This window comes from Marmota marmota, unplaced genomic scaffold (genome assembly GCF_001458135.2).
Source record: "Marmota marmota marmota unplaced genomic scaffold, marMar, whole genome shotgun sequence".
Lineage (NCBI taxonomy): Eukaryota > Metazoa > Chordata > Mammalia > Rodentia > Sciuridae > Marmota > Marmota marmota.
The window spans coordinates 13,690,202-13,713,227 of NW_026000093.1; the positions used below are offsets into that span (position 1 = coordinate 13,690,202).

The following is a 23,026-nucleotide window of genomic DNA, read 5'->3' on the forward strand; positions in this document are numbered from 1 at the left end:
ACAGCATTTCATTCTGTAGTAGTGTCAGAAAGCATTTATCTGTAAGGTTCACAGGAGCACAGTTGAATTTGGAAAAAAAAAAGGAATGATAAAAAATAACAACCTAGGTATCCCTGATATGTATACTATAATGAATACTGGTAGTATTTGGAGGTGAAATGAATAAGATTATCTCTGTACAGAGTCAGTATTCATCAATGAAAAAAAAATGCAACTGATTTTTAGCTTTGTTGTTTAGCAATTAAAGCTTTTTCCAACACAGGGTAGGAAGTTAGTGGATGCCTTTCTCATTAGCTTTGCATTGAGTAGACTAAAAAAAAGATTGTTTAACTCATGCACCTCTCACTGGTCCTCTTTTGCTTTAATTTGAGAAGAGAAAAGTCCATAGTTAATTTTAGACTGTGAAAGGGAAACAAAGGAGGAGCAGTGAGATTCTGTGAGAACCCAAAATCTTTGCTGTAACCCAGCAGCCCCTCATCATTGGAGTAGCTCTTCTCATCATTTAAAAAAAAAATCGTAAAACTGTATTTCAAGAGACTTACTGGTCTTGTCTCTGCAGACTCATAGTTCCTTTATCTGCTCTTGGGAGGAAAAAGCAGATAGAAACTTAAAATCTGAATGTTCCTTCAGTCTTCTCCTGGTTCTTCATTCTTCTCCAGGTAGAAAGAAGGTGGGACTCTTTGTCTCTAGCAAAGAGACATTTTCAGATACCAAGATGTTGCCTGAGACAATTGGTCATAGAAGTTAGGAGAGAGAAGGACCAGAAAGATAGAGAGCCACCCCTTGTAACTGGCAGTTACTTTCCTGGCAGGACTGCATTGGTAGACCTCCCTTCCTTCCCACTTCCTCTTTCTCCCCCTTCCCAATCTTGGTCGCTTTTCTGACCTACAATTTGGCCTTCCATAGTAAGAGGTCAGTTTGTTTTCCACACTTGGGAAATTTCATTCAAGAATTTTTGTCAATGGACAAGTCATAAGAATTCCTTCCATTTTAGGGCTCATTGACGTCACCAAGGAGGCGATAAATATCTGTTGATATAATTGGATGTGAGATTCAGTGTTGAAATAGCAAAACTCTGTCCCTCGCTCCTTGGCAGGGCCCTATGATTTATGCAGGAGCAGAGGCAGCACGCAATCGAGCTGTCAAGAGAGCGTCAGCTTATTAGGCAAATGCTGCGTGCTTTCTGAAGAGGGTCGACGCTATAAAATCCCACTCCAAGCTCTTGTGTGGAGAAAACTCGGAGCCCAAGTACATTGAAGAGAAAGAGAAGAGACAAAGAAAAAAAGAAAGTAGCAATAGAAAGGAGAAGAGAAGAAAACCGCCAGAAAAAGCCCTGAGACGTCCCTCTGCAGAGAGGCAGCAGCGCCGGGCTCACCTGAGAACTCCAGGAAAGGTAGGGAGCGCCTAGACGGAAACGCGCCGCCAACTTTGCGCTGCCCGAGCTGCCGCGGTGTGCCCTGCAGAGCCAGCTGTCCCTGTGCGGGCGAGTGTGTGTGTGTGTGTGTGTGTTGCTGTTGTTGTTGTTGTTGCTGCTGCTGCTGCTGCTGACTGTGCCTTAAGATTCCTAGTAGCTGTGTATAGCAAAAACAAACTTAGACGGCTGCTCATCTTTACCCTAACTGCCGGTTACTCCTCAACGCTGTCTGTATAAAGGACCCCACTGGCCCCACATCCGTCCCGACCCCCAAGAAAGGGAAGGAAGGGCAGGTATGGAGAGACAGGAAGAGGGAGTAGCTCTTAATTTGGAAGAAAATGCTGAAATATCCGGAAGGGGGTGATCAGAGCGGGCGAAAACTTAAATTATGGCTCTTTACCTAGGCTCAGGGGAATCAGGTTTTGGGGATCCTTAGGAAGAAGACTCGGGGATTGTTTCTTCAGGGTCTCAAGAGCAAGGTCACTCCTTCCTGGAGAGGGGATGAGTTTGGGTGCGGAGCCTCTCAAACGTCCCATTTCGTGCTCCCGCTATCACCCCTACTGCAGAAGTCCGAGATCAGTGTCTTAAGCACCACGGACAGCGCACGACGACCCCCACCCCCACCCCAAGGGCATAGCCTCTCACTTCTCCGCGTGTCGGCTAGGAAGACATCCCCCCAAGTGCACCCCTCAGTTGAGCTAAATTCTGACCAACACTTTATCTCTCTTTCTTTCTCTCCTTCCGCCCACTTCTCTTCTGCAGCGAGCGTCCCTAACATGCGGCTGCCGCTGCTCTTGTCTGCGGGCGTCCTGCTGGTGGCTCTCCTGCCCTGCCCACCATGCAGGGCCCTCCTAAATCGTGGGCAGGTCCCGGGAGCCCGGCAAGCAGCGCAATCCCCCCAGTCCCTGGATTTCTTCCAGCCCCCGCCGCAGCCCGAGCAGCCCCAGCAGCCGCAGCCTCGGCCCGTTCTGCTCCGCATGGGAGAGGAATACTTCCTTCGCTTGGGGAACCTCAACAAGAGCCCGGCTGCTCGGCTCTTGCCCGACTCCTTGTCCCTTGCCGGTGACAGTGGCAGCCGCCCCTTGCGGGACCAGGCAGCCACCAACTTTTTCCGCGTGTTGCTGCAGCAGCTGCAGCTGCCTCGGCGCTCTCTTGACAGCCCCGCAGGTCCGGCGGAGCGCAGCTGGGAGAACGCCCTCACCCGCCACCAGGAGGCACTGGAGAGGGAGCGGCGGTCCGAGGAGCCTCCTATCTCCCTGGATCTCACCTTTCACCTTCTCCGGGAAGTCTTGGAAATGGCCAGGGCCGAGCAGTTAGCGCAGCAAGCTCACAGCAACAGGAAACTGATGGAGATTATTGGGAAATGAAATGATGCGTCTGACCAAAAATATTCTGCATTTAGCACAAAAAAAGTTAAAAAAAATTAAGAATACAGTATTCTGTACCACAGTGCTGCTCTGATATCATTTGTTTATTTTTATATAGCTTGCAACATAGATGTACAGGGACAGAGCCTATATCCCTTAATTAGCATGCACAAAGTGTATTCACGTGCAGTAACAACGCAATGTTATTTGTATTGTCCACTTTTAGTTTCCGTGTCCAGTGTCTTTATAGTAGTGTTTCAAAGAAAATGTAAACCCAGGAGGAAGCACTTTGAAAAAGCAGATGGAAGCCACCCAGTTGCTTTTGTAGTGGTCAGAGCCAAAGAGAATTTTGTTCTCTTGAGTGGGTGGGTAAGGTGAAATGTGAATCAATATTTTCTTGTAAACATCTCAGTAATAAAACATCCTTCCAATCCTCGGTCAATTGATTGTGTAAGAGAATGTTTAATATTTATATTTTTAATAAAAGCTGCAATGGTTATTGTGCTTTTATTTTTCCTCTTCTAGCTTCCTCCAAACTGTCTTATGCACAATAAACAAACAGTCAAAAATCCCCCAAACTTCCTGCATTTTTTTTTCTACCAAAGATACAAACATCTGTCAGTGGCTGCACAGGTCCTACAATCACCTTATCTCTGTACCTCAGACGACTCATCTGAGATTGAACTAGATAATTTGGAAAACTGCTTTTAGCTCTAAAACTTGGTTATTTTACAAATGGAGGATCACTCACAGTGGAAAAAGCATTCCTTGATGAATAATGAGATATGAAGTAATTGGGGAGAGTAGGAAAGGATAAAGAGAAGAGCTGAGGTGAACCATACAGTCAAAATGCTGCATTGTTTTTCCATGACAAAGGCTTACTTTATCAATTGGTACCATAAATTTTTTTTTTTTCTGAGCTATTTTCCAATGACTACTTTGAATAGGAGAAACCTGAAAGTATCTCCATTTAAAACAACTATGCTCAGTTGCTGTAAAATGACACTTGGGGAAATATTTTCTTACAAAGAACATTTGGCTTTAATTATGCACAAAAACTCTCCAAGCTAATCACTTTGATTCTTAGGAATATGAACTATCTTTACTCACTTCTAAAACTCAACAGCATAGCTAACTAGTTTTAAAATGCATTTGCCTTCAGTAGTTTAGTTATAACTTAACATTTTCAATCAAATTATTAAATACTTCAAAATATGTATGAAAATGCTTTTCCCCCCTAAGGCCCTTGAAATGCACTTGACTAATAAATTAATACGATGATATGAAATTCTGAATAAATCATTATAAGACTAAATTTTTAAAAACAGTATTTATTTAACAGTTCATACAGAGTAAAGTTACACTTATGTTCTGAAAGAAGTATTATGGTGGGACAAATAAAGCATGATATATATGTATATACACAGACACACACATATATATTTATACATGCAGTTGTTCTACAATTTACCAGATTGGTGCCACAGAGATGTATGAGAAACTGGTTTCTGCTAGAAAGTCTTTTTCAATTAAAGTACCTAGTATATAAGTGTCTAAAACTAAGATTAGAAAAATGTCACAAGAGATGTCCTTGGCCTTCAGCCTTCTGGACTATAAAAGTGCCATCAAATTCAAAGAACATTTCTGGATACACATCCAGTGACATTTATTATGGAAAAGAGGAAAACTTTGCACAACATTTTCATAGCTTTGGTCAATGATTTACCATTTGTCTGTATATTGATAAATCAGGCATTTCTGAATTGACACTGAATTTCACTGACCACCTGCATTGTTAAAGAGAAAAGGAAATAAGAGCCACTATGATCTAATAACAAAAAGCTGGTGCCTATTAGAGACGAGAGTGTAGTGCCCACATTTTTCAACACTTGCTACTTGTAACTGACACACCCACATGTACCACACCTACACACCCCTCATGTTTCCCACACAATAAAAGACTTGCATAAGATCAAGTTTCTTTTCTCCAGTGCTTTCTGCATCTATTTTCTGAAAGCATTTTTTTCTTCAATGTGTTAGATAAGTCATCTGGAATTAAAGTGTTTTTTTTTTTCCTTTCTTTTAAAAATCCTGTCGAGAGGTCCCATTCATCATCTGTATCGTGTTAATTTCATCTAAGTTCCCTGCTGCCTGTGTGCATCTCATTCAGGCAGACAGAGGGGCAGCAGTCGGAATGAACATCATTCATTCAGGGAGTTCAACCAGGAGAAGGAGAAGACATGGCGAGCTGGCTCAGAATCAGCTCCACTCCCACTCCCTGAAGCTGCAGCCTGTCCCTGGAGGGGAGAGGCCTCAAATCCAATCTGCAACAGAAGAATATGTGAATCAGAGGAAGAAGAGGCTAGTCTTTGGGGGATTAGTCAGTCATTTTTCTACTAAGGAGAAACAATAATAATAATTATATTCCATATTTAATACATGCAGTTGTTCTACAATTTACCAGATTGGTGCCACATGGAATAATATGGAATAATTATATTCCATATAATTATTATTAAGAACAGAAAGCAAGCTCAGGTTATCTTGGATATGATCAAGAGCCATGAAAGAATTCACACTCATGATCCAAAAAGGGACAACAGTAACGCATGCAGTGAAAGGGAGTTCTTGGGGAAAAGAGTCCAGGCTGTTCTTTTTTGGGGAAAAAAAAAGTCCACTTGTACGTAATTTACTGAAATGACAGTCTCATTGAAACTTATAGGTATCTGGGTTTAGAAAAATCTGTAGAATTAAAAAAATTAATACCTGCTGGGGTTGTAGCTCAGTGATGGAGTGCTTGCGTAGCATGTGTGAAGCCCTGGGTTGGACTGAAAAAACTTGACTGGCCCAGCAACACAAACACAAATCCTTATTTAATGGATGACATTGCTATACCCAATGTGATGGCAAGACACACTATAATCTTTTCACTGCTAAAGTAGAAAGTTTCTATCAGATGTACACTAATGTGCTGCTTAATGAAATGGGTACTTTTGGAGGAATGTATGGTTAGATATTTTCATCATTGTATGCACATCATAGCAGGTACTAACACCAACTAAGATGGCTGCAACATCACTAGGCAATATTATTTCATGGAACCACCATCATACATGTGGTCCATTATTGGTCAAAATGTTGTATAGATTTTGCAAAACTGCAGGCTTAATTTTAAGCAAATCATGAAGGGACATTTTTCCTCTGAGAAATAAAATCTAAAAACATCATTTCTATAAAATCAAATCCAATATCAATACTTCTAAATACATAATTACATTTTATAAGTGCCTAACAGCTTATTATTTTGAATTAGTTGATCAACTTAAGTGAACTTCATTTATGTTGTTTGGAGTTTTAAAAGTAATAATGGAATGAGGGACAATTACAACAAAAAAGTCTTGCTGAAATGCAATTTGATTTTATTAACTCAAACATTTTACATTTAAAGGTACATGACAAACATGATTATTCCTAGGAGAACGATGGAAAATAAGCAAATATATTCTGATGCTTTACTGGTAAATCTACCCCACAGACTGGAATGCTACTAATTTCAAAGCAATGAAGTAGCACATGCACTTAGCTCAGAAGCTCTTGGTGACTTTGTGAAGCTGTTATATGAATGGAAAGTGCCTGGCACTGGCAAAGCAGAACTTTCTGGGTAAGCATTTTGTTTTATTGCCACTCGAGGTAGTTCTGAGGGAAAAGTGAATGCTTGGCCTATACCTTATCAGATTTTACCCTGAATATATGTTTTGGGAATGATGTTTCAAAAATCAATGAAATTGTCCTAAGTCCTATGGCTTTGGGATTATCCTTTGTGCTGTCAGATTGCTTCCTGATAGGAAGTTAAGAAGGTCCATGAAGTCACATCAACCACTGTAGAATATAACTGAACCAGACAGTTTTCTATAAGGAAACAGCTAGCTGAAACCTCAAGTGAGACTGGGCCTTTGAAAAAAGAATGGCAGCAGATTCTGTTGAAAGTGGGTTAAGAGATCTCAATGCCCTTGAAACAGAGGCAGATCAAATCTGTCCTCAATTTGTACATACATGTCAAACAAACTCTTTCCCACCATGATCACTTCACCATCGCTAATCCTAAAAAAAAAATCAAAACAACACAAATAATCAAAACAGGAGGATCCAAGATGACGGGCTAGAGGGAAAAAGCTGCATTCTGTGTCGCTCTGTGACCATGGATTTAAGTAGTGGGAATACTGTTTCTTTGTGAGTTATTAGAGGTCCCCCAACAGCTGCTCCCTCACAGGAAATCAAGGCTGCTGTCCCCTTCAGATTCCCAAGCCTCAGCATCAGCACACACCTGGTCACTCATCCACACAGGACCTCCAGGTGCCCGAGCAGGACCCACACAGGATGCTGCCCATGAGCAGAACCTCTGGCAGCCACTCCCATGTAGACTCCCATCTACCTACGCGGGGGTCCCTTGGTCGCCTCCAACACTACAACCACTGCCATAGTCTCCTTCACGCAGTAGCCTGCACCTGGGGACACTGCACAGGGTCTGGAGACAGCCACCAGCTACAATACTGCACGACACAGGGCTGCATCTCTGAATATGCCCCAATGCCACCACCCAGCCCCACCCAACCCAACACCCCATCACTGAAAGCAGCTTCCTCCATCTTGGGACACCTTTGTTGCCATCTTTATTTAGGGCAACTCCCAGCTTGGGACACTGGCTGGTGCTTAGAAGCAATATCAAGGGACCTAGAGTCCCCAACTCTTTGCCTCCCTGGCAGCTACTAACCCAGCACAGTTCTTTCGACTATGCAGCTTGTAGCAACACAAAACCTGATTCTAAACTGCCCAATACAAAACAGCTCTCCATGCGCAGCCCCCAAAGTACAGCCCACAAGACCTCTGGAGAGAGGGGTTTCTGACTGAGAAGTAGGGAAAAAGGGGATGATACAGCATAGAGACCAGCAAGACCAGGCACCCACATCACCCAAGCAGGCCCCAAAGGAGATCCTTGGGGTGCAGTCTCTCACTGGGGACCAGCAAGTGCTATACCCCACCTCCAGGAGCCCTGCCTCCAAGACCAGAACCCTCGCACCTTAATAACCTTCATCATCCTGAGGGTGGAGATACCAGCAAACAACAGACAACCCCACCTATTGGATGAGAAGGGAAGCAGGAAAGATACTGATCTCCAATAAAAACAATCCTTGTATCTTCCTTTAAGATTTTTTTTTTGTCTTTTCTCTCCCTCTCTTCTCCTGCCTTCACATACCCAACATTTGTGAAACCAAGTATTTTTCATGAATTAGGCTATTGAGGATGTCTGAACAGTATATCACAGTTGTTTTATATATTCATTTACCTCCTATTTTTATATTTTTATTTTTCTTAATATTTATGTTTAGTTTTTGATCATTTTTTAAACATTTTTTTAGTTATAGGAAGACACAATATCTTTATTTTATTTTTATGTGGTACTGAGGATTGAACCCAGTGCCTCACACATGCTAGGCAAGTGCTCTACATTTGAGCCACAACCCCAGCCCCTGTTTGTTTGTTTTACTCTTTCTATTGTCTTCCCACTTACTTGTCTCTCTGAAATCACTTTCTTTCTCTTCTCCTGCTACTAACCAACTTTAGATTCTTTCATACTTCCTAAGATCTAATAACTCTATATCTTCACTTCCTATCCCCTCAACATCCCATCTTACACCTTACTCCCTGTTCTTTGTTCACCATAAGAAATTGTAGATCCCTTTGCAAACCTACTATTTATATTGTAGATAATAACTGAATTCACCATTTCTGTATATTGTGACAAAACTGTAAATGTCTTCTTAATAGCAGCTATTTGGTTTAAGGCTGTATATTGTTTCTATTGGGATCTGTTAATATTGTTCTACCCCTTAAAGGAGAGGTATTGGGACCCTTCAGGGACCCTATAGCCTCTAGGGTAAAAACTGTAATACTTTGGATCTGCAGTGCTAGAAGGGAAGACACACTAACAACATGAAAAACAAGGGAAGAAAGTGCCCGAAACAAACCAAGATACTACATTATTAGAAACCATGGCCAACATAACAGAAGAAATTACAGAGAAGGAGTTCAGGATGTACATAATTAAAATGTTCTGTGAATTAAAGATGGTGTAAGAGAGCAAATACAGGCAGCAAAAGATCATTCAATAAAGAGCTACATAAGCAAATACAGGAAGCAAAAGATTACTTCAGTAAGGAGATAGACGTTCTGAAAAAACAAACAAACAAACAGAAATCCTTGAGATGAAAGAAATAATAAACCAAATTAAAAACTCAATAGAAAACACCACCAACAGATTAGATTGCTTGGAAGACAGGACCTTGGACAATGAAGACAAAATATATAATCTTGAAAAGAATGTTGACCACACAGTGAAGATGGTAAGAAACCATGAGCAGAACATTCAAGAATTATGAGATAACATAAAGACCAAATTTAGGAATTATTGGTATAGCGGAAGGCATAGAGTTACAAACCAAAGGAATGAACAATTTATTCAATCAAATAATATCAGAAAATTTTCCAAACATGAAGAATGAATTTAAAAATCAAATACAAGAGGCTTATAAGACATTAAATATTCATAATCACAACAGATCCACACCAAAGCACATTATAATGAATATGCCTAACATACAGAAAAAGGATAGAATTTTAAAAGTCCTAAGAGAAAGGAATCAGATTACATATAGGGGGAAACCAATTAGGATATCTGCAGATTTTTTCAACCCAGACCCTGAAAGCTAGAAGATCCTGGAACAACATATACCAAGCTCTGAAAGAAAATGGATGCCAACCAAGAATCTTATATCCAGCAGAATTAAGCTTCAGATTTGATGATGAAATAAAAACCTTCCATGATAAACAAAAGTTAAAAGAATTTACAACTAGAAAGCCTGTACTACAGAACATCCTTGGCAAAATATTCACAAGGAGAAAAAGAAAAAAATTGTTGATGAAAATCAGTGAAGGAGGTATTACCTTAAAGGAAAAACCAATCAAAGAAGAAACCAAATCAAGTTAAATACCAAAAATAAACAAAAATGGCTGGGAATACAAATCATGTCTCAATAATAACCCTAAATGTAAATGGCTTAAACTCACCAATCAAAAGACATAGACTGGCAAATTGGATTTAAAAAAAAAAAAAAAAGACCCAACAATATGCTGTATCCAAGAGAATCATCTCATAGGAAAAGACATCCACAGACTGAAGGTGAAAGGTTGGGAAAAAACATACCACTCCCAGGGACTGTAAAAGCAAGCAGGGATTTCCATCCTCATATCAAATAAAGTAGACTTCAAGCCATAATTAATCAAAAGGGATAAAGAAGGATATTTCATATTGCTTAGGGACCCATACATCAACAAGATATAACAATTATAAATATATATGCCCCAAACAATGGAGCCTCAAACAAACTCTTCTGAAGTTCAAGAATCAAATAGACCACAACACAATAATTCTGGGTGACTTTAACACACCTCTTTTACCACTGGATAGATCTTCCAAACAAAAGCTAAACAAAGAAACTATGGAACTCAATAAACCAATTAATAACTTAGACTTAAAACACATATATAGAATATATCACCCACCAATGGAAGAATACACTTTCTTCTCAGTAGCAGACGAATCCTTCTCTAAAATAGACCATATATTATGCCACAAAGCAACCCTTAGTAAATACAGAAAAAAGTAGAGCTACTACCCTGCATTTTATCAGATCATAATGGAATGAAATTAAAAATCAAAAATAAAATAAAAAATAGAGGCTACTCTAACACCTGGAGACTCAATAATATGCTATTGAATAAATAATGGGTTGCAAAAGACATCAAAGAGGAGATTTAAAAATTCTTAGAGATAAATGAGAACATTGCTACAACATATAAAAACTTCTGGAGTACTATGAAGGCAAATACTAAGAGGAAAGTTCCTTGCATTGAGCTCATTCCTTAAAAGAAGAAAAAGGTAACAAATAAATTACCTAACATTACATCTCAAAGCCCTAGAAAAAGGAGAACAAATCAATACCAAAAGCAGTAGAAGATAGGAAATAATTAAAATCAGAGCTGAAATCAATGAAATTGAAACAAAAGAAACAATTGAAAAAAACTGGCAAAACAAAAAGTTGGTTCTTTGAAAAAAATAAATAAAATTGATAAACTCTTAGCCATGCTAACAAAGAGAAGGAGAGAGAAGACTCAAATTAACATCTGTGTTGAAAAAGGAAATATCATGATGGACACTACAGAAATAAAGAGGATAATCAGAAATTATTTTGAAAATTTGTATTCCAATAAAATAGAAAATACTGAAGGCATTGACAAATTTCTAGAGTCATATGATTTGCCCAAACTGAATCAAGATAAACAGATCAATTTCAAGCAATGAAATAGAAGATGTCATCAGAAGACTACCAACAAGGAAAGCCCAGGACAGCTGAGTTATACAAGACCTTCAAAGAAGAACTAATACCAGTACTCATCAAATTATTTCATGAAACAAAGAGGGAACACTTCCAAGCTCATTCTATGAGGCCAATATCACTCTGATTCCAAAATCAGACAAGACACATCAAAGAAAGAAAACTTCAGACCAATATCTCTAATAAACATAGATACAGAAATTCTCAATAAAATTCTGGCAAATTGAATACAAAAACATATCAAAAAGATAGTGCATTGGGCTGGGGATATAGCTCATGGGCTGGGGATGTGGGTCAAGCGGTAGTGCGCTTGCCTGGCATGCGTGGGGCGCTGGATTCCATCCTCAGCACCACATAAAAATAAAGATGTTGTGTCTACCGAAAACTGAAAAATAAATATTAAAAAATTCTCTCTTTCTCTCTCTCTCTCTCTCTCTCTCTCTCTCTCTCTCTCCCTCTATCTCTTTCTCTCTCTCTCTCTCCTCTCTCTCTCTCTTAAAAAAAAAAGATAGTGCACTATGATCAATTGAGTAGGGTTCATCCAAGGGATGCAAGGTTGGTTCAACATTCAGAAATCAATAAACGTAATTCATCATATCAATAGACTTAAAGATAAGAATCATATGATCATCTTAATAGATTTAGAAAAAAGCATTCAACAAAATACAGCACCCCTTCATGTTCAAAACACTAGAAAAATTAGGAATTACAGGAACATTTCTCAACATTGTAAAAACTATCTATGCTAAGCCCCAGGCCAACATCATTCTAAATGGCAAAAAAAATTGAAAGTATTCCCTCTAAAAACTGGAACAAGATAGGTATGCCCTCTCTTACCATTTTTATTTAACATAGTTGTTGAAACTTTAGTCAGAGAAATTAGACAAAAGAAATTAAAGGGACATGAATAGGAAAAGAAGAACTCAAATTATCACTATTTGCCGACAATATGATTCTATACCTAAAGGATCCAAAAAATTCCACCAGAAAACTTCTAGAACTAATAAATGAATTCAGCAAAGTAGCAGGATATAAAATCAACACCTATAAATCAAAGGCATTTCTGTACATCAGTGACAAATCCTCTGAAAAAAGAAACCAGAAAAACTAACCCATTACAAAAACCAAACAACCAACAATAACAAAAACAAACAAAAAAACCTTAGGACTCAACAAAAGAGTTGAAAGACCTCTACAATGAAAACTACAGAATGCTAAAAAAGAAATTAAGGAAGAGCTTAGAAGATGGAAAGATCTACCCTATTCTTGGATAGGCAGAATTAATATTATCAAAATGACCATACTACCAAAAGCACTATACAGATTTAATGCAAATCAGAATCCCAATGACATTCCTCATAGAAATAGAAAAAGCAGTCATGAAATTCATCTGGAAAAATAGGAGACCCAGAATAGCCAAAGCAATCCTTAGCAAGAAGAGTGGAGCAGGAGGCATCACTATACCAGACCTTAAACTATACTACAGAGCAATAGTACTATTGCACTATACTATTGTTCTGTAGTATAGACCAGTGGTACAGAATAGAGGACACAGAGACAAATCCACATAAATACAGTTATCTCATATTAGACAAAGGCACCAAAAAACATACATTGGAGAAAAGACAAATGGTGCTGGGAAAACTGGAAATCCTATGCAGCAAAATGAAAGCCCCTATCTCTCACCATGCACAAATCTCAAAGTGGACCAAGGACCTAGGAATTAAACAGAGACCCAGTGCCTAATAGAAGAAAAAGTAGGCCGAAATCTCTATCATGTCGGATTAGGCCCTGACTTCCTTATAAGAATCCTGTAGCACAAGAAAGAAAATCAAGAATCAATAAATGGGATGGATTTAAACTAAAAAGCTTCTTCTCAGCAAAAAGTACAATCAGTGAGGTGAATAGAGAGCCTACAGAATGGGAGCAAATCTTTACCACATGTATGTCAGAGCACTAATCTCTAGGATATATAAAGAACTCAAAAATCTTAACACCACAAAAACAAATAATCCAAACAATAAATGGGCCAAGGAACTGAACAGACACTTCTCAGAAGAAAATATACAGTTAATCAACAGATATGTGAAAAAATATTCAACATCACTAGCAATTAGAGAAATGCAAATCAAAACTAAGATTTCATCTCACTCCAGTCAGAATGGCAGCTATTAAGAATACAAAAAACAATAAATGTTGGCAAGCATATGGGGAAAAAGGTACACTACATTGCTGGTGGGACTGAAAGTTGGTGCAACCAATCTGGAAAGCAGTATGGAGATTCCTTGGAAAACTTGGAATGGAACCACCATTTGACCCAGCTATCCCACTCCTACATACTACAGAAACACAGCCACATCAATGTTTATAGCAGCACAATTCACAATATCTAAATTTTGGAACCAACCTAGATGCCCTTCAGTAGATGAATGGATAAAGAAAATGTGGTATATAAACACAATGGAATATTACTCGGCATTAAAAGAGAATAAAATTATGGCAATTGCAGGTAAGTGGATGGAGTTGGAGAAGATAATGCTAAGTGAAGAAAGCCAATCCCCCAAAACCAAATTGCCAAATGTTTTCTTTGATATGTGAATAATGGAGATGGAGGGTGGATCATGAGAGGAATGGAGGAACTTTAGATAGGGAAAGGGGAGGGAGAGGTATGGGGGTAAGAAAGATGGTGGAGTGAGATGGCCATCATTACCCTAAGTACATGTATGAAGACTCGAATGGTGTGACTCTACTTTGTGTACAACCAGAGACATGAAAATTTGTGCTCTATATGTTTACTATGAATTCAAATGCATTCTGCTATCATGTATAACAAATTAGAATAAATAAATAAATTAAAAAAAATAATCAAACCAGCCTAACTGATCTGGGGCTATTGTAAAAGTATGTTTGTAATTGTTCCTTGTGAGTAAATAGTGAATTCTGCCTGGACAAATAGACCATCAGACTCTATTTTGTATTACCTTTTCTTTAAAAGCAGTTTCTACTCTAGAGTAAACTTCCCAAGTGATGTGTTGAAATATCTAAAAGGTGAAACTAGTAGGACAAGGCAATTTTTGCAGAGAATAGAATCTTTGGGAAATGATCATTGGCTAATAAGCCATTTGGAACTGCTTTTGGGATTTGTATGTTTGCACTTTCTTTTCTGTACTAGAGATTAAAATATTCTGCTTAAAATGTGTTAGCCATTGTTGCCCTATAGTTTTCAAAACCTGAGATTAAATCATTTGATTTTGCTGCTCTGACACCCCTACTTTTCCATGAAGTTATTAAAAATTTCTTCCAAAAAATAGGGATTGATGCTATCTCTCAGAGGAGTAAGGTTGGTGCCAGAGTGAGGGCCAAGAGCAAAAATTATCTGGAGTACCTGTAGGCATTTATACCATATCCTTGGTCTTGTTTATATAAACTGAGGACACAGTTCACTTGGTTGCATACTGGTGATGTACCCTTGTTTCATCTTGAGAGTTAATGCCAGCATCCCCTTTACCCTAAATGCATCCTGCCCGACATGATCCACTGACAGAACAAACTAGACAGACACTTTCCTAACATTCACTCTAGTACAAGTCTCTACAGTTATACTTAAATGGGGCCTTTTCTTTTTAAACTTGGCCCAAAGTAGAAGATTGAGCCATTTTCATCAGTAACTAGTGCCCTCCAGCGGCCTCTAAGTTTCTCAGGGCCTCCATTGCCTGCCAGCATCTGTCTTCTCCATATGGCCATTCTCTACACCATCATGACCCTGACCTATTAAAATGTGCCTTTGCTGTGTTCTATTCCCTCAGGCTTATCTAACTGATAGCAATCAATCTGATAAAATGAATTGAAACTAAGACATTAATGGATGATGATGGTTTAATGTACACCCCTGCCAGATATGTCCAGGTCTTACCCTGACAGATGAATGATGGCAGGACGTTGAGAGGAACTAAGAGTCTTGAGGAAGTTTGTGTCCAGCCTCCCTCGATTTCTTGAGTGCCTCAGAGGATGCCAATGAGAAATTCAGCCTGACAGAGTCTGGTTACCACTGCATGTTAAATGCCAGTCTCTCTAGGCCAGTTCAAAAGAACACTTGCCCATCTAAAACAAAAGCCATTTTCCTTAATGGAACGTGGATAGGAATGATAAGGCTAGATTTGAGGCTGCTGAGTGGGCCACCATCCAATGTCCAACCTAAACCTACTAGGCTGGGTCAGAGAATCAAAACCAGAGTAGTGTAAGTAGGAATCCTGAGATCATGTTTAGAATATTTATTCAGAAAGAACCAACCCAAGCTTTGGCTTGCTCCCCTCAATTTGCATTCTTGAACCTTAGGCTCTTGAATAACTTAAGCATTAAGGATTCCTGGCTGGAAAGGAGGATACCATCAAGAATCTGGGCCAGTCACCAGCAGTGGGAAGCAACTAAGGCATGGTTGGTGGCTGCCAACCAAAGACCTAAGCCTTGGAAACTCTGTTAGGCAGTTGTGCCATCATGAGCATCTCTTTCAGAGGAAAGCAGACATTTCTTCTTGGTGTAAGGCCAGCAATATATGTTAGAGATGAAACACAGAGTTGAGAAAATGTAGTACAGTCTTTGTAAGACTAGAGGAAGAAGAAGAAAATGGGGATCCCCCAAGCATCTCTGGAAGGAAAACACTAAAAAAAGTGTTTTTCCTTGGAAGAATTTATGGCCATGCCCTCCTTCATAAGGGGATGGATGAAGAGAATTGATCTGGGGGCTTTATTGCCATTAGTTTCTTCCTTCCTGCTAAAAGAAGATCAGAAGCCAGAATAATTTCCTTAGGCCCATCAAATAACGAGAAATTAAACTACCCCACTTATGCTTTCCTAACCTAGAGGAGGATGGTGGGATGTATTCTGTTTAGTTTTTTTCAAACATGGTATCTATGAAATATGGCGTCAGAGTGGGCAGCAGGTCTTATGGGTGCTGATATCACCTGGCACAGCCAGGCCTTCTTAGATATGGATCTAACAGCTGTGTGTCCTGCTCAGATTCCATGTGTGTTCTCACTCTTTCTGAAAAGAGAACTGAATTGCAAAGAATTAGATCCGTAATCCTTCACAGACAGGAACTTCTTTACTTTGTCTTAGGCAAAGAGGCAAAACAGGTTCTCAGGAACCACACTATCAAGTTTTCATCATGACTCATTTATAGAAGAGGAAACTGAGACCTGGGAAGTTGAGGAACTTGCTCAAAGCATCTCTACAGATGAAGTGCTGAGAGGTATTAATGGTGACCGCATATCCAAAGGGAAAGGGGGCAGCTGGTGTTGGGGAACATATGAGACTCAGTCGGTGGGACTGACCCACCACTGGAAGTCAGACAGGCTTAGTTTGGGATGCAGCTAAAAGATTGGATCTGTCTAATTTGTGATGGACAGTCACATCCTGGAAAGCAGTGGAGGTCTAGAAATGCCTCACCTGTCCTCTGTGAGGTAGTGCCACTCTGTCATTCATGGTAAGTCAAAGCAGAGGTGTCCTAGGTGGCACTGAGTTTTGTTTCAGTGGTATCAACCATGGTGAAGGGGGGATCCACTTACTTTCCTTAGATGCCAGCTCGGCCTCCATAACACTGCATACCACATTCTGGTGGTCACCAAGGATCTGAAGGCAGTAAGCTCTCTGCAACTCTGTGATCTTGAGCAAGTCATGCTCTCACTAGAATCCTCATTTTCCTCCACTATAAAATGGGAGGTTAACAGTTCCTACCATACAGAGTTGATGTGAGGTTTAAACGAGAGAATTTCTAAGACTTTGTAAGTGATAAAGCAACGTACACACTTTAGTCACAGCCACTGTGGTGCCATCAGTGTTTTATATGCATTAACACAATGACAGATTAACTCTTCACTTCGTGGATTGTAGTATATGAAAAAGGCATTTCATAGAAGTCACTGAGATACACAAATGGAGACTGAAAAACCCAACAAGATGCACAGTACTAACAAGGGTCTGAGGTTAAATGAAAATAATAAACAATTTAAAACACAGGAAGCAAAACTCAACTAGCTATGTCATAACAACTCCCTGAGAGAGCTCTCCCCAGTGCCTGTTTTCACGGAATTGTACAGCTGTGGGCACAGGTTGCCAAGGGGAAATGAATTCATTATACTGCCACACACAATTAACAGGATACCTCCCTCTTTGAAATGGATATATCAATTTTAACTTCCTGTTAAAATGACATTTACTCAGAATGCTATTTGATCCTGAGAAATACAGTCTAAAGTTTACTTTTATTTTTTTCTGTAAAACCACAAAACGACAATTATTAGGATGTCACTTTCTCAGCGGGGTGGGGTGGGGTGAGGAGCCCAGAAAAGTAAAATTGTAGTTGCAAGACACAAAAACAAAAGCATTAATACTGTTAATGTAATGATTTCATTAAAACTTACTTGTTAAGAAAAACTTACTCCCACCTACAAATATTTTTTCTGTGTAAAAATGCATGCATTGCTACTATAACTTCTTATAATTTCCAGGATTAAGTCCTGACAATATTATGCATTAGATATAGGCTAGTCCGGCTCACTGGTCTGTTTTCTCTCTACTTTTATCCAGTTGAAATTCCAGCACAGCCAGGGTGCCTGGCAGAGCACAGTTGATTTGTGAGCTCGAATTTCCTAATTTGTAAAACACCAAGCAACCGCTCTCTGTAGGAGATTTCTCTTTGGAAATAATTTGACACCCTGAGTCCCTCAATTAAATTCAGAGAACATAGTTAAATTTTCATTCATTTCAGTTTGCTTTGGAGAATTAAATACATCGTTTCAAAGGACTGAGGACCTATAGTCGCACCCTGGGAAATCATGTTCTTGGTCTCCTGTTTTATTTTATTATTTTTTTTAAATGCTCTGTAATACCTTGTGAAATTAATCTCACACGGAAAAGAAGCTTCCCGGCCCTCTAGCCTCTGGCATCTCTCACCTCTCAATCTCTGGTGGCAGCTGGAGTGGGTGTTTGTGCTGAATGTATGTGGTTTGGTTTCATAGGTCACTTGCATGAAAATGATTTTATCTTTTTCATGTTGCACCTGGTGGAGATGCACTGGCATCTTTGGCCCATTGTACATTCCAGCTTAAGATAGAAGGAATATTTTCAAGAGGACTGAATCTTGGGTGATAAAGAAAATTGATGAAGGTTCAGATCTGGGTACACATAGAAATTAAACCTGGGCTTTGAGAAGGAAAAAGAAACTTTGCTACGTACCCCCTTTCTGCTTGTCTTTTTGACCATTTAAACCAGCGGTTTGACTGTTCTTCCTTCCCCTTTCCTTTCTGTTCCTCTCCTCCACTACTTTTTCCATCCATCTTAAAAAATAAAATGCTTTTACATTTTCCTTTAGGAGCATATTTATAACCTCACAGGACAACGTTTATAGAGCCTGAGTGAGAATTAAGATGGCCATGGGCTGGCTTTCCTTGGCGGCACTTTCCCTACAGCTTCTGTCTATAATTAGCCAGTGACCTTGACATCCACAGGTTCCTTCTACTATGAGCTCGAATTTCCTAATTTGTAACCCTTAAGGGTTAAGGTTGCTAAGGTATGGGGACCCACATTGTTCCACAGGCTCTGTCCTTGAGGTAATGATATGCCAGATAGAAAGGAACTGGGGAAACTGGGGGTAGGGAAAAGCTATTTGCGTCTTTATGTGGGCATTTGGGTCAGGTCTTTTTAGCCAAGAGGACAAGCCATCAGATCTTCTCAGTCAACAGGAAAAGCCTGGTACTGGAAGTCACTAAACCACCAATGGGTGTCCTCTGTAGTTCTATGAAAACATTAAATAGGACAAGGAATGAACTGGGGCATAGGTATGTCATGGAAATGTATAGAGATATTAGCTCATGAAGCAGTTGACATCAAAACTAAAAATAGGGTCCCACAAAACCGTGATGACTAATCACCAGGTTGTAAAATTCAGACCAATCACTTAAGAGTATCTCAATCATCCTGGCCGTGGCTGTGCTTGGCCCTGTGTGTGGGTAAAGAAAGAAGGTAAGACATGCCTGTTGGATTCGGACCATGAAAGCTTCCCTGAGGCCTGCCATTTGAAATAATGCCTTAAAGATGGTCAGCACCATTCTCCTCCAGGACCTCCCCAACAAATACCTTAAAAGCCAGTACCCACCCACGTGAACGAGGACCCTCTTATTCCCCTTTAAGCATGCAAACACAGGGAAATAAGAGGTAGATAATACATTTTGTTTTTAAAAAAACACATATTTTGGGATCAATTCTTCAAACAATATAGCAATGCTAAATATAAATGTACTTAAACACAGTTTTCAAAATATATGAAGCAAAAACTGATAGATCTGCAAGGAAATATTTTTTTAAAAAATTAAAATTATAGCCAGAGATCTCAAAATTCCTCTCTCAGCAACTGATAAAAGAGAAAATCAGTATGAATATGGGTAGAATTAGGACAGCACCATAAACCAACCGACTTCATTGACATGTGTAGAACTCGCTACCCCAAACAGAAAGTACTTGTGTTTTCAAGTGCATGTGAAACATCTACCAAGGTAGATCATCATGTTCTGGGCCATAAAAATATCTTAATAAATATAAAAATATTAGAAACATAAAACATGTTCTCTGGCCACGACAGAATTAAACCAGAAATCATAAAAATATCTAGAAAATCTCTAAATATTTAGAATTTAAATACCATTAATCAAACAACAACGACAACAACAAAATCAGTCCAAGGAAAAACTACAAGGTCAGTTAGAAAATATTTTGAATTAAATGAAAATGAAAACATATCAAAACTTATGGGATGCAGGAGAAGCTGTGACTGGAAGAAAATTATAAGACTAAAGACATTTTTAAAAAATCTAAAATCAATAATCCAAGACTTCACCCCAACAAACTAGAAAGAGAAGAGAAAATTAGATGCATACTAAACATAAGGAAGAAAATAATAAAGAGAAGAAATGAGTAAAATAGAAAAACTGACCAAAAAAGGGTAGGAGGTGAGGGGTACCTAATAAATCCAAAAGCTGGTTCTTTTAAAAGTTCAGTAAAACTAGTAAAGAGTCAAAACAATTTTGAAGCCAGATCAAAGTTGGATGACTATTGTTACCTTATTCTCCTTATTCGGTGACTTCCTTAAAGCTGTAACAATCAGGAGAGTATGATATTGGTGGACAGACAGAGGTCAATGGCACAAAACAGTTCAGATATAGCTCTATGAATATGATCAATACACGATCAATTGAATTTCCAAAGGAAAAGGACAGTCTTTCCAACGAAGAAAATAAAATTTTGTTAGTAGAATACATGAATATCTATATGAAAAACAAACAAGAATAATAATAAACCTTGATTCACATCTCACATATACAAAAATTAACAAAATGATCTTAGATCAAATTTAAGAGCTGAAACTAAAAAGTTCTAGAAGAACACACATAAGGAAACTTTATGATTTTGAGTTTAGGAAAGATTTCTTAAATAGAACATCAAAAAAGCCTAACTATAAGAGAAAAACTGATAAATTGAACTGTTAAACTAAAAGAAAAATTGCTCTTCAATCTACATTGTTAAGAAATGAAAAGGAAAGTCACAGGCTAGAAGAAAATATTTGCAAAACATCTATCTGATAAGGGAGTTTTATCCATTATACATAAAGAACTTCTAAGACAATCCTAATAAAAGGTGGTTAAAAGATATGAACAGATACTTCACCAATGACAATATAAAAATGACTAATCAACACATTATAAGATGATAAACATTATTAATAGGCAGGAAAATGCAAATTAAAGCCATAAGGAGCTATCATAAATATCCATTAGAATAGCAAAAATGTAAAAGATTGACACAATACCATGCTGTCTAGGATAGAAGGGTTAGGAGTTAGGAAACATAACATTGAATAGACACTATGTAAAACATTTTGACAGCTTGTAATGAAGTTACACATTTACCATACAAACCAGCAATTCCATTCCTAAGTATTTACTCAAGAGAAATGAAAACATATATTCCACATATGAATGCTTATAGCAGCTTTATTTATAATAGATGAAGCTGCTAAGAACAAAAACATCTATTAAATAATGAATAGATAAATAAATTCTGGTATAGGCATGCAGAGGAATACTACTCAGGAATAAAAAACATCCAGATAATGATATATGCAATAAAATGAATGAATCTCAAAAGCATTATTCTAAGTGAAAAAAAGCAGTCATAACAGTCCATATACTGTAAAGCTTTATTTTTATATGGCCTTCTAGAACCGGCCAAAAAAATGTAAAAAAAAAAAAAAAAAAACAACTAAAAAAGCTGATTTTAAAATCACGTATCTTTCATTTCTTCATCCATCCAATATTCTGTGACTGCATCTAACAGGTCCATTGCATCTTTGCTCTACCGGACAATGAGGTCTGCAAGGACCTTTAGGTGATGACTTGAGGATGGTGTCATCATGGGTTTTATAAAGTTTATGGCATCTAAAGGAGATAAGAGCAGCAACGTGAACATCAAGCTAAATGGAAATCAGTATGATAAGAAGGGTTTATGTATGACCATCTTGACAGGAAATATATTTTGAGAGATATAATGCATTCTCTATTTCACTAAAAATTATTATTATTATTATTATTGCTACCCAGAATGATGGTGTTTGGCTGGAGTCTATAACCCTTCCCTGAAAACATCCTGAAGCATAGTATAAAGTGGTTAGGACTAGATTCTTTATTGTTCAAGGTTGTATCGATAGATGAATCTACTCACTGAGTAGTCCCTTTATTTTTATGGTGAGGAAATTGAGATTCAAAGAAATTAAATGCCCAGAGTCAAATATAGGCAAGAACTGATAGGCGAGTCCTTTCTCTTAATTTCATTCATCTTTCCACTGCCCCAAACCTCGGAAGAATTTTTACCAGACTCCTGTATCTATATTCAGGCTTGAAGAATAGAATATGAATAGTGATTGTTCCATTCTTGAAATAGCAAATAGCTGTGACACAATAGGTTTCAGTTTCTTACCACCATGACTTCATGCTCAGATGAAATACACAAAACACGATTCTTTAAAGAAGTAGAGATTAGAGAGATGTCAATGCCAAAGTCTCCATCTCCAATGCACTTGGTTCTCACTGGGGTGTGTGTGTGTGTGTGTGTGTGTGCACGCTCCACCAAGTGGGGGCTTCCTCTGACCTTGAGGCATCTACTGTATCCAGCTCATGTATCAATCTCAACAGCTGCTGAATTGATCCATCAAAGATGGAGACATTTCTTTGGAAACCCCTATTGTCTGCACAGCTCCCATTAAATTTGGACAGCTTCTTCCAAATGAGGCCACTAAGCTGCATTGGGAAGGGAGGAAAGAGAACGGGGGCAGGGGGAGGGGAGAAGGGGGGACACTCATTGCTGGTATGCCCGCCCTTGTAAAAATGTAATTGCCACACATATTCCCAATAAAATACTCAACTGTCCACAGGGACAGGGTGGGGATGGAGGGAAATTCCTGTGTTCACATGTAGGTATAATGGGCAGGTAAGTGTTGTACAAAGAGGAAGGGCAACAGATGGCTCAAGCAATGGTCACAACAAAGCATCACCAAGAAATTAGGCCTCACATAACAAGGGTAGTTGTTATGATTTGAATGTGCCCCTCAAAAGTTTGTGTGTTGAAAACTTAATCCCCCAATTTATATATTACTACTATCTGGAGGTGGAAATTTTGTGAGACAATTGGGATTAGATGAGGTTGTGAAGATGGAGCCTCCACAATGGCATTAGTGACTTTGTAAGA

The 23,026-nt window shown here is 38.7% G+C and overlaps 2 protein-coding genes across 12 annotated transcripts in view; one reads left to right on the forward strand and one right to left on the reverse strand.

The window, feature by feature from the left end:
* The first annotated feature begins 609 nt into the window (after positions 1-609).
* Positions 610-3,280, forward strand: Crh (corticotropin releasing hormone). Its single transcript, XM_015485749.2, has 2 exons — positions 610-1,393; positions 2,177-3,280. Exon 2 carries the CDS (start codon positions 2,191-2,193, stop codon positions 2,779-2,781), a length of 591 nt encoding a protein of 196 aa, XP_015341235.1. The 5' UTR covers positions 610-1,393; positions 2,177-2,190; the 3' UTR covers positions 2,782-3,280.
* Positions 3,281-4,092: 812 nt separating this feature from the next.
* Positions 4,093-23,026, reverse strand: part of Trim55 (tripartite motif containing 55) — a 53,135-nt gene continuing 34,201 nt past the window's right edge. For 5 of the 11 annotated variants that reach the window (XM_048782992.1, XM_048782993.1, XM_048782990.1 and 2 more), the window contains one exon: positions 4,093-5,105. In XM_048782992.1, the coding sequence (XP_048638949.1) occupies positions 4,983-5,105 (123 nt within the window). In that variant the 3' untranslated portion in view covers positions 4,093-4,982. Of the gene's footprint in view, positions 5,106-20,745; positions 21,721-23,026 lie in introns of those variants that run through there. The other 6 variants (XM_015485830.2, XM_048782986.1, XM_048782991.1 and 3 more) reach the window with 4 other exon arrangements.

Bases quoted from the DNA above. Each gene is read 5' to 3' on its own strand.
- Crh (XM_015485749.2), top strand. From the start codon at position 2,191: ATGCGGCTGCCGCTGCTCTTGTCTGCGGGCGTCCTGCTGGTGGCTCTC.